Source organism: Microtus pennsylvanicus, chromosome 1, assembly GCF_037038515.1.
Source record: "Microtus pennsylvanicus isolate mMicPen1 chromosome 1, mMicPen1.hap1, whole genome shotgun sequence".
NCBI classification, from domain to species: Eukaryota; Metazoa; Chordata; class Mammalia; order Rodentia; family Cricetidae; genus Microtus; species Microtus pennsylvanicus.
The window spans coordinates 92560435-92573027 of NC_134579.1; the positions used below are offsets into that span (position 1 = coordinate 92560435).

The window sequence follows — 12593 nt, forward strand, 5'->3', positions numbered from 1 at the left end:
GGTCCTCTACTAGTGAAATTCAAACTACAGCTAAAACTAACTTGCTTCTTATAGTGATATCCCGACCCCCATTCTTACAAAATCGCCGTATTATTGCACAAGTAAACTGCAAACCGGCTTTTTCTCTGGGCATGGGTCCCAGCACCACTCCACCCAGCTGCAGGATCCCCTGCATCTCATCAATCAAGCACCGGCTCAAGTCTTGGAAGACTAAGGAAGGTACTCGTCCAAGACTTTAAGTTGTTGCTGCACACACAGGACTACCTTAGGGTGCTCACCCACTTGTTCTGGTCAGGCCTGCTGATTGAAGGAAAACCTTGCGTCCTGAGAGCTAGGTGGTTTCCAAGCAACTGCCATAAGCCCCGCCTCCTGAGGTCTTAAAGGGGCCGCGACGCAAATACAAGGCTGTAGAGCAAGTTTTACCATGCTTATTCTCAAGAGGAACTGAGCACTTGAGCTGGATATACTTGGCCTGGCTTTCCCCAGCAATAACTGCAAAGTGCGTGACCCCTCTCAAGAGGTTTTCTCACAATAAAACAGAATAATACAGGCTTTTGTTTTCCACCACTGCCTTAACCCAAACAATGGTTTGAAGTCACACAATCTTAACAGCTGTAAGTTGCAGGTCTGGCTTGGAGGCCTCCAGGGAGTCTGCATACTTGTGCTCCACATTGAAGAACTTATGTGACAGAGCCTACCATTGAAGAACTTATGTGACAGAGCCTACCATACCGCAGAAGACAATCTCCCTATCACTAGGATCTGCAATCCCTTCTGGAGTCCCCCTTGTCCTGTAGGAGGTGAAGCACAGGTTCTGGTGACATTGTTGAGGGGCCATTACTGTACCTCCTACAACTCCCAACTTGCACTGGTCCAAACCTTAAATGAGACCTTGCAGACCTGCAGCAGCAGTCTGTTTGGAGACGTAGCCCTGGCTGGCCTGGAACCATGTATCAGCTCAGGCTGACCTTAAACTTAGAGATCAGCCTGCCTCTGCTTTGCTACCTCGCCCAGCAACTGAAGGTGAAGAGCTGTGCCTCCACCACCTCACTGCACCTGAGCCAAGGCAAACCTCTTTTCCAGGAGGCCCACACCTGTCATCACCGTGTGCTAACTACCAGCTAGGCTCTAAGGAGGCGTTTTTATTTTTAGCACAGCCCAAGTGGCAGAGATTCCAAAAACAAAAACCCATAGTTCACACCCCAAGGAAACCAAATTATAGCACTGAGCCATAGAAACTCAAATGTTTTTATTTCACTCCCTGCCCCAGCCTCTACTTTCCACTCTCCTTGCACTAAGGAACACTTAAAAATAGTGATCCCAGTAAGGGTGGTGGTGCATGTCTTTAATCCCAGAACTCAAGAGGCAGAGGCAGGAGAATCTCTGTAAGTTCAAGGCTAGCCTGCTCTATATAGCAAGGTCCAGGTCAGCCAGGGCTCATTCCTTCCCATTCCCACCCTGCAAAAGTGACCCCAGTACTATTTAGTATTCTTTCCAACCAGGTAAAGAATAACCCCTCCCCCCTTTTCTTCATTTAATATGAGTCAGGATTGAGAACTACTAATTTTAAAAGACCATAATTTTTTATTTGGGTGTGTGACGCACATGTAATCCTAGCACTTCGGAGGTGGAGGCAAGATGAGTTTAAGGGCAGCCTTGGCTACAAAACAAGTTTAAGACAAGTCTGAGTTTCATAAAACTGTCTCAAAACACAAGGGGTAGGAGTGGGAGAGAACAAGAAAGTAAACAACATGAAATCAACTGTCATTGAGGGCTGAAAGCTGCAGACTATAATACCCCCAGTCAGGGGAAAGATTGCCAACTTCCAAAGGGCTCTCTGTTGTGGAGTATTATTTTAAGATGTATTACATTTGTTTATATTGTGGAACATTTGTTTTAATGATGCAAAGATGTGCTGCATTCTTTTATGTTACGATTGTTTAACTCTGTGAAGCTGTGATTCTTTGTCTAAAATACCTGATGGGCTAATGAAGAGCTGAACAGCCAAGAGCAAGGCAGGCAAAGAGAATAAGTAGGAGAAATCTGGGAGGAGAGGAAGAAGGAGCAAGATAGAACAAGGAGAGGAGGACATCAGGGTCCACCCACCCACCCAGCCAGCCAGAGTAAGAGTGAAAGTAAGATTTACAGAAGAAAAGGAAAAAGCCCAGAGGCAAAGGTAGTTGGGGATAATTTAAGAAAAGCTGGCAAGAAACAAACCAAGCTAAGGCAGGGCTTTTATAAATAACAGTAAGACAACATGTGATTTATTTGGGAGCTGGGTGACGGCCCCCCAAAAGAATAAAACAACCAACAACATTTTGGCATTCCAATGTAGGGCTAGAATAAAAAAAATTTAACAACAGCTCTCCTTGTTTTTCTAAGGCATATCTTTGCACACCACTTCCAAACACACACATACCACACACATATACCACACACATACACATACACCACATGCATACTCAAATTTCAAGGCAATAACAGTAGACATGATGAAAAGGCTTCATTTTCTTTTCTCTTTGGAATGGAGTCTGATTAATGTAGCTCAGGGTGGTCTCAAACTCTTGGCCTCAAGTGAGCCTCCCACCTGGGTCTCCCAAGTAGCTGGGCTAGCGGCACACATGCCACTATGCCTGGCTTAACACTGTTTTCAAGTGGATCTGAAGCATTAAAATAGCAGAGAATAATCTGCAGTGAACTCTACCCTACAAGCATCAGTTCTGGGAAATGATGTCCAGATTTGCAATGTGCCTCATGGTTGGCCTTCCATGGGGACAGTTCCAGGGGTGGTCCATCTCACCCATGTGAGCGATGAGCTTCTTCATCTCGCTTATGTTGAGAGCGGTTCCAATCATCACCTGAGTACGAGACAACAGCGGAGTTTAACTAGACTTTGTCACAACAGTCTTCAGAAGCACAGCGCTAGGATGAGACCAGACAAGATCACAGCTTAAAACATTTCCTGAAGAATCTTCCCTCAGAGTCCCTTCTCACGGTGCTCCACATGCTCCTTCATGGCTCAGGCTTGACCTCTCAAGAAGTGGATCAGCACCCCCTTCTCTCAACAGTTCCACATGACTTTACTTCTCTCCTCTCACACTGGCAAGCAGAGTGGTCCAGAGTACCTCTCTCCACTCAGCAGGAATCTTATTACTTGCTTATTTTACTTTTAATGCGCATGTGTGCATGTGAATGCATGTGTTCGTGTGTGTGTATGTGTGTGTGCGCGCACACTGCATGTGAGCATATATGTGTGCATGCATGTGCATGCTTGCTCCTGTCTGAGTGCACGGAGGCCAAAAGTATACACTGATGTCTATCATGGTCTACCTTAGTTTTTGAGACAGGATTCTCTCATTGAACCCGTACCTCATTATTTTGGCTAGACTAGCCAGCCAGGGAGACCCCGGGATTCATAGGTGCCTCCACTTCCCCAGAGCAGGGATTACAAATATGCACCACAACTTGCTTTTTAATTTGAGTGCTGGAGATTTGTATCCAGGCCCTCATGCTTGTACAGAAAGTACTTTACGTGCAGAGCCATCATTCCAATCCCTAATTTTTTACTTTCCCTTGAAGACAGGGTCTTACTAGAGTTAACCCTGGCTGGCCTGGAACTCACTATGGACCAGGCCAGCCTTTGCAATGAACCTCTTGCCTCTGCCTCCTGAGTCCAGGGGTTACAGATTTGAGTCACCATGCCAGAACAACAGTTCTTTTAAAAAGTCTGTCAGGTCACACTACTGCTTCCAGTTCTTCCTTCACCCAAGTAAAAGCCTAGGTCCTTGCCCAATGTGCCAGCATATCTGTGGTGGTTTGAACGAGAATGGCTCTTGTAGGCTCGTATGTTTGAAGGGTTGGTTCCCAGTTGGTGTTCAGGAAGGACTAGGAGGTGTGGTGTTATTGGAGGTGTGTCTCTGGAGGTGGGCTTTGAGTTTTCCCCATGCCAGGTCCAGTCTCTCCTCTTTCCTCTCTCCCTACCTTCTCTCTGTGGCCTATAGATCTGGATGTATGCTGTTAGCTACTGCTCCAATGCCATTTTCCCACCAGGATGATCATAGACTCATCCTCTCAAACTTCAAACAAGCCCCCAATTAAATACTTTCTCTTACAAATTGCCTTGACCATTGTGTCTCGTCACAGCAATACAATAATAACTAAGGTAAACATCCTTGTTTGCAACCATCTTCTCTACCACAACGGCACACCATCCCCGTGTGCACATGCACAAACCAAGTTTCAGAATCAGAGAACTAGCTGTCCCTGTGCTTGGGACTTGCTTTCCCTGTATCTTTATCGCAAGTGCTCCCTCCTTCAGGCTCCTGCTCAAATGCCCTGCGTACTCTCAGTGAAACAGCACACTTTCTAGAGCATGAAGAGCTTGGTGACATGTATGTGACAAGTAGATGCTATAGCATACCCGATATTCTGAGATTCTGAGAAATAGGTAGAGATGGGGATGCAGAGAGGCCTAAACCCCTCTGTTGTAATCTTTCTTCCGATTGTAGCACATGAAGTGTCCACTAGGTGTCAGCATAGTCCTATAGCTAGGGACAAAGCAGTGCTCTGTCACACAGGGGCAGAAAGACAATAAGCAAGTTAGCAAATGTCACTTATGAGGTGATTGCAGACTGGAGGGAGCCAGGCATGCAAAGAGCAGTGAGGGTGGATCCAGGTGGGGAAGGGCAGGTAGAAAGGGCCTGAGGTGACAGGAGATGGTGAGTGCAACCCTTTGGTTGTGGCTGGAGCAAAGTGAAGGAAAAAAGGCTGGAAAGACAATTGGGACGGGAATATATTACATGAACAGCAGGAGACAGAAGATCCCATGAAGGTCAGTCAGTGCTAGAGACAGGGGAGCTATAACAGTGTGTCTGCACTCTGTGGCTCCACAGGCCTCCACATCACAGGTACACAGAAGGGTAAAGAGGTCGGCATGACTTGTGGCACACCTGCTCTGACACTTTCACTACAAGACAGGATTGTTTTCATCAACCAAGGATTTGTGACTAGAAATCAGAGCCAACAAGATCCTGAGCACACGCTTGTGCTGTGTTTGTGTGTGTGTGTACACATGTGCGTGCTTCTGCTTACACACTAGGCAAGTGCTCTACAACTAAAGCCACACCAGCAGTCCACAAACAAAACTCTTTTCTGAGGGCTGGCTAAATGGCTCAGAGGGTAAAGGGCTTGCTGCACAAGCCTGTCAACCTGAGTCTGACCCTCAGAACTCACATAAAGGAAGAACCAACTCTCCATAATATTGTCCTCTGACCCCCATAGAAGCTCTAAGGCATGTACACACTCCTCCTCCCAGTTCTATACTATAACAAAACAAAACTTGTCCTTGGAGTGATTTCACACTGTCTTAGTCAGGGGGGGTTATCACTGATGTAATGAAGTACCATGACCAAAAGCAACTTGGAGAGGAAAGGGTTTATTTCACTCACAGTTCCATATAAAACTTCATCATCAGAAGCAGTGAGGGCAGGAAATCAAACAAGGCAGGAACCGGGAGGCAGGAGCTGATGCATAGGCCACGGAGTGGTGTTGCTTACTGGCTTGCTCATCATGGCCTGCTCAGCCTGCTTTCTTATAAACCCAGGACCACTAGCCCAGGGATAGCACCACCCCTAATGGACTGGGCCCTCTCCCATCAATCACTAATTTGAAAAATGCCCACAGACTTGCCTACAGCCTGATATTATGGAGGTATTTTCTTAATTTCTCTCTTAGATGACTTTAGCTTGTCTCAAGCTGACATTAGAAGTCTAGCAAATAACTTCAGCCCAGACATCTCCTGAAGCCCTGTCAAGTGCTGCTTTTCAACACTGCTCACTGAACAATGGGCCTCACATACAGCAAGTCTACAGCATAGCTCCTAACCCTGTTAGCTCCCCAGAACTGCCCCCCCCATGCTATTCTGCACCCAGGTCTGCACTCTCTCACTATAAAGCAGTACGACTATGGGCTGTCCTCTGGGTGCTGTTCTGTTCTTCAGGTTTGTGTGGTTACTATTTTTTCTGTCAAGAGAATTCTTACCCATGGAGGCTTTATCTCACCCGTTAAGGGAGCTCAGATGGTACCCATCTCCTTGCCATCACATTTTTCTGTGGCCACATGCTATTTGAGTTTCTGCACTTACTGGCATCAAAAGGGTCATTTTTTGTTTATGTCTATTTCTCTAATCCACCTTACTTCTGTATTCCCATACATGGAAAGAACAGGACAGGTTCTGTTCTTACTACATGGGCTCAAGGAATTGCTGGATAATATAGGAATGTGGCCAGGTGACAGGGTTGCTTACTTTATTTGGACACTGGGCTAATACCTAGCCATCACTACCATTTCCTATACAGAGTGACAGCAAACAGTCTCTGTGGGACACTTGTGACTAAATGACTCCACTGGAGTTTTGACAGTGTTGTCTCAGCCTGGAGGAAGGAAACCTTTCTCAGTGCAGGTTGGCGTTACCTGTAAGGCCCAGGGATGAAGCAGGTACACAAAGCTCACTGCCAGGCTCAGGAAAAGTCTGAGCTAAAACACTGTGGCATCTGAGAATGAACAGCAAGCCTGACTCATGCAGACCCGGCTGTCTTGTTATACCAACAGACAAGTGGCTCTCTGTATTTTACAGCCATCATGAAGGTACTTAACAACATAACCAAACCAAGGGTGAACTGAGAACTCCCTTGGGCCCTCCAGACCCCAGGAGAGGAGCTTATTTTACTTACAGACTTCCGACAGGCTCGGGAAGCAAACATCTGCCTAACTCTTGAGGGCCGGCACATGACCCCAGGGCTGTCACTTAGCATGAAGATCAGTTCATCTATATCTTGGGGTCCAAAGGTCCAGTTTTTACTAGTTGGCAAGGAAATCAATTTAGCCCTTTCAGTGACTGGAGCTAAAAGAAGAAAGAATGGAGGAAAATCCATTATTGGAGAAAAACATTTTAGTTTATGGCTATTTATAAGGAAGACCCATACACTCAAAGTAAGAGAAAGAATAAATACTTCCAAGTTAAATTATACAGTCCGATAGTCCTAATGGTTAACTTACCCTCCTCATCAATAATGAAATCAAAGCCATTCTTTCTGAATATTTCCAGATTTTCTATCAGCACAGCTTCATTGACAGCAGTTAAGTTCAGAGTCTGGGGCCTGAAATACAGGAGACTCAAACTATAATCCAAGGCAAACATTTACCTACAGAGCAGAAAGGAAATCAAAAAGCACTATTTTTGGCTTATAAGCTGCCCCTTAGAAAGGCCCACATGGACAAGACACGTGCACAAACCTTTAATCCCAGCATTCAGGAGGCAGAGGCCAGTAGACTTTTGTGAGTCTGATGCCAGTCAAGGCTTCATAGTAAGACTCTGTCTCAGTAAAACAAAAAGGCCCACACATATAAGGCTTCATAAGTGTGCACCACTCTATAGCAGACCAACTATGTTCAGTTACCCTTCACCAACAGGATTTTCTGGCCACTCAGTGAACACCATTTAATAAAGCTAAAAAGAGCTAAGACCTAGAGAAATTTGAGGTGTGAGAGCTCAGGCAAGTTGATTAACATCTCTGGGTGTGTGCCATCTTATTATGATGAGCTAGTGATGGCAGCTACAGCTTCCTTGTACATTTGCTTGGCTTAAATGAATAATTTGCTTCAACACAGTTTACCACATAATAGGTACTCAATAAATGGGAGCCATGACTATTACTATGTGAAAAGCATAAAAATGTGTTGCACAGATTATAGCAGAAACCCCACATTTATACATACACGCATACAGATAATGGTATAAAGCTATTTCATCTCAAAGGGCGGGAGGGATGTGAGAAACAGCACTGGAAATCCCGGAGCCTCTGTGAACTCACGTGATGAGCCTTTGCATCTGGAGCACAGTGTGCTGCTGCAGCATCTCAAAGTTGTACTTCTCATCTGCAGCATGCTGGTCCACCAGGAAGAGGTCCTCCTTCAGTTTGGTTATTATAAATCCCAGGTTAAACTGACCCAGGATCTCCATCTCAGCAAACATCGATTTACTGCAATATAGAACATTATTTGAAGATTATTTCTGATTATAAAACAGAACAATTTAACTAAAAAGTGCTACAAAAGCATAAAATAGAAAAGGTGACAACTGTACTTTCTTTACAAACATCACATCAATATCCATACGTTCAGAGTTCCAGAGATGGCCTTAGTGACATCTATTAATAATCTGACATGTGTGCCTCTACATTCTTGCTCGTACATGAATTTCATTTTTAAAAATGAAAATAGAACTATGCATCTTCATTCCACTCTACTGTTATCACTTAATACATCATAGGTTTCTACAATTTTTTTCCTCGAGATGGTTCTGACTGTGTTGTCTAGGCTTTGGAACTCTCCTTCTTCAGCCTGCCAAGTAGCTGAAATTACAGGTGCATGCCAACAACCCCCAACTTTACATCTACATCTGTTACTCATCCTGACCGCAGCATCATAGTCCTCCTGCTTCACGGTCCTTCATTCTCAATGACTGTACTGGAGTTCAGTATGTGTGTACTATAGCTCACCTTACAAATTCTCTCCTGAAAGATATTTAATTGTTTCTAATCTCATAATATGTACAAGGCGACAACAAAACCCAGGAGAAATGCTCATATGGTCCAGCTTTCAGAGCAAACCACAGTGAGGATAGTCACGTGGCATCAACACTTGATCAACAAATGACTAGCAAGATGCCATGGGGAACAAAAAAGAAAAAAAAAAACCAATCAAGAAAGAAAATTTACAGCACACACCTGTAAACCCAGCAATTGGGAGGCAAAAGCAAGACAATCAGGAGTTCAAGGTCATCTTTAGCTACACAGTGAGTTTTGGGCCAGCCTAGATTATATGAGACCCTGTCTCAAAACACAAAAAGCAGGAAAACTGACATTAAATATATGAAAGGCAAGGAGAAGTTAGTGAACAGAAAAATCTGTGGGGTCAAAATCAATCCCAAATTCAATATCAGAATTGGAGGAAGGGAGCAATGAGGAGGGAGGGAGGCAGAGAGAGAATGAAACACTGATCAATCTATGGGGGCCTGTGATTGTGGAGAAGCCCATGTTGTTGGACTGTCTCCACAGGAATCTCAAGCCATAGGACGGATCCTGGTGCAAGAATGGATGATATCGGGCTGGAGAGATGGCTCAGAGGTTAAGAGCAATGGCTGCTCTTCCAGAGGTCCTGAGTTCAATTCTCAGCACCCACATGGTGGCTCACAACCATCTGTAATTCGATCTGGTTTCCTCTTCTGGCGTGCAGACAGAACACTGTATACATAATAAACAAATTAATTAAAAATAAATAAAATAGAATAATCAGTCCCCCCCCCCCCAAAAAAAAGAGAAAAGGGCGATATCATCTATACAGTGCAAGGAACAAGACATTCAAGATACTGAGAGGAGCCAACACTGACTCTCTATAAAATCAGCCATCGGCTCAGTCAAAATAACCAACCACAAGCCTTACCAAAACATCATTAAGAACAAACAGTACCTAATCTCTTTTCTGAGTTCATCTTCTGCTGCTTGGTTTTCTCCAGGGCAAATCTTGGCTCTAAATTTCCGGTAGCTCTGCTCACTTTCATTCCGCTGCTTCTGTTGCTGTAACCGCCTCACCCGGCTAGCTAAAGAACTCATAGAAAAGTCAAGGGGCACTATTTTCTTATGAATCTTCACAGCCACATCAACCTGAGCTGCTGAGGTGTTCTGAGCATCAAGCAACTTTGGAGTAACGCCAGTATTTAAAGGTCTTTCTTCTGTCTTGACACGCTTAGCCTTTGAGGAAGAGAGAGGACTTGGTGGAGGCAGAACCGTACCTTCTTGCTTCAGATGGTGTCCTGTACCTGAAGGAGGGCAGTCCATGTTTTCCTGTGAAGATCTGTTTTCTGGAGAGCTCACTGCATAGTCACTGCTAAAGTTACTGGCCACTTCTGGGGTGCTAAGCCCGTCCTCAGAGCTGGCTGAGGTGTTGCTGAGCCCCGAGTCTTTTTCTAGTTTCACTCTGTCCATACAGTCATCAGGGCTTTCCTTAGGGCTCACCACTTTGTCCTGAGAGCCACACAGACCTCTAGGAGAGATGAGATTCGAAGGACAAGAAGATGGTACACCCCTTTTCTGACTTGGATAATTCTGCCTCAGTTCAGGGGTCTCTGGGCCCCAAGGCTTGAGCTCTGTGGTGGGATGAAGAGAAAAGGCCTCTCTCAGTCTGGAGACGGATGCTGCCCTTTTCTCATGCGCTGTGATCGTCAATGAAGCTGAACTGTCTTGCTTTCCCGACACAGGCTTTTCTATTTCTGCTGTGCGCATCTTTACTAAGTTACCTAAGCAGACGGGAACAAAGAAGAGTATCAGCGAGGGTACTCAAGAGGAACAAAGGATTATTCTTATATGAACAGGCATTTCACAAACGAAGAGGCCAAACTACAAACAAAATAATGCAACACTGGCTAGAACCCATCTTAAAGGGGATATAAAGAAACCTAAATGTATGCACATCTGTGACCCAGCTCCGTTCCTCCATCAGAAATGTCTACCCACTCTGAGCATGATACCCCACACCTATGATCTCTGCACTGAGGCAGCTCCGGTAAGAAGACATAGAATTCCAGCCTTTTGTGTGGGATATAGAGAGACTCTATCTCAGAGAAACAAAATCAGAAGATAGAGAGATGGTTCAATATAGAGTGCTTGCTGACTTTCTAGAGGATTTGAATTCAGTTCCTAGCAACTGTGAGGGCATCTCACAACATCTGTAATTCTAGCTCTGAAGACTCTACTGGACTCTCTGCGTATCTGCACAAACATGGCATACACACATGCACACAGATAATTTTTTTAAATCTTTTTTTTAAATTTTTTTTTAATCTTAAAAAACATAAAAACCAACAGGAAGATGTCCGAGGAAGCTCATGACAACTCTTTACCACAGCCCCACACTGGAAGCAATTTGAATACCCCCTGCACACACAATAATTGTTAATATTTGACTTGAGTGGAATACTGTATATCAATGAGAATGAATGATTGAAAGAATGGCCACATATGACTTTGATGGACCCTATACAATAATCACAGGACAGAACAGACTAGATGACTTCCTGTCTCCCAGTCTCAGTTTGTCTCTCCTCCTTCCTCTCGATATGGAGCCATAGCTAAGATAGAATTTACTGTGTAGACCAGCAACTGTGGGAGATCTTCCTGCTTCAGTTTCACAAATGCTGGGATTACAGGCATGTGTCACTACACCTGGCCTTCATAAACTTAAAAAAAAATGTTTGTGTGACAGTGTGTGCGTGCACATGCTATGAGTAAGGAGGTCAGAACAACCTCAAGTGACAATCCTCACCTTCTAACTTGAGACTTTCATTTATTCATTTATTGTTTGGTTTTTCAAGACAGGGTTTCCCTGTGTAACAATCCTGGCTGTCCTGGAACTACCTCTGGTAGACCAGGGTGGCCTCTAACTTAGAGAGATCCACCTGCCTCTGCCTCCTGAGTGCTAGGATTAAAGGTGTGCACCACCACCGCATAGCTCAAGACTTTTAAGACTGGGCTTCACTATGTCTCCCTGGTTGGTGTGGAACTTGCTATGAAGACCAGGTTGGCCTTGAACCCACAGAGATCTGCCTGTCTCTTCCTCCTGAGTGCTGGGATTAAAATTGTGTGTCACCATTCACAGCCTCTAATTTTCTACTGTGACATTTTCTCTTACCAGAAAGATTCCACTTCATGTCAAAAGTCACTGTGAGGGAAAAATAGTTGGTATCACAACAACTAAAACTTTCAGGTTACATCACTGTGCTTTCCTTACCTTCAATGTCCAGCAGCGGTTGCTGGCTGACAGTAAGCTTGGTTGCGTCATTGTCGAACATTCCTATCAAGGAGGTCTTTAAAATCGCCAGCAAAAGCTTCTCCTCCTGTAGTAAAATCTGTCTTTTATCTGGAGTCACATTAATATCAACACATTCTAAAACAAAGAATAACACACATACTTGAGCTCGCCTTTAGCAATAAGATTTTAGCCATTAACTATTTCATTCATTTGTACTATTAATTAAAACCAGTCAAGATTAAAATAATGGTGTCCAGATTAGTATTCATAAATTATAAAATTACTTCTTTGAGACTATGCATGTGTATGTGTGTGTGCAAAAATATGTGGCTAGACATACATGTGTGTGTATGGAGGCCAGAGGTTGACATCAATTGCTTCTCCACCTTATTTTCAAGATAGGGAGGGGATCTGCCTGAACCTGTGGCTCACCAATTTGGCTACACTCCCCCAGATATCCTCCTGCGGCCTCCCAGCACTGGGATTACAGGCATGCGCTGCTGTACTCAGCTCTTTACATGTGAACTGGGGAGCTGAACTATGGCCCTCACACTTGCCCATGAAGCACTTCACCTACCGAGCCATCTCCTCATTCTATAAAGTTACCTTTTTAAATAAATGAGGAAAATAATAATAACCTTATCTTTATTTTTAAAGTTTTATTAATATATCATCATCATGTTAAGACAGAGTCTCACGTAGCCCAGGCTAACCTTGAACCCACTATG

At 44.4% G+C, this 12593-nt stretch overlaps 1 protein-coding gene across 3 annotated transcripts in view; it reads right to left on the reverse strand.

The window, feature by feature from the left end:
* The window catches only part of Pms2 (PMS1 homolog 2, mismatch repair system component), a 26947-nt gene continuing 14354 nt past the window's right edge, over positions 1 to 12593 (reverse strand). Inside the window, exons 10-15 of one of the 3 annotated variants that reach the window (XM_075973547.1) lie at positions 11845 to 12000; positions 9529 to 10354; positions 7872 to 8039; positions 7057 to 7157; positions 6732 to 6901; positions 1 to 2858 (exon numbers count right to left, since the gene is read on the reverse strand). In XM_075973547.1, coding sequence (XP_075829662.1) covers positions 2715 to 2858; positions 6732 to 6901; positions 7057 to 7157; positions 7872 to 8039; positions 9529 to 10354; positions 11845 to 12000 — 1565 coding nt within the window. In that variant the 3' untranslated portion in view covers positions 1 to 2714. The remainder of the gene's footprint in view (positions 2859 to 6731; positions 6902 to 7056; positions 7158 to 7871; positions 8040 to 9528; positions 10355 to 11844; positions 12001 to 12593) is intronic. The other 2 variants (XM_075973555.1, XM_075973563.1) reach the window with 2 other exon arrangements.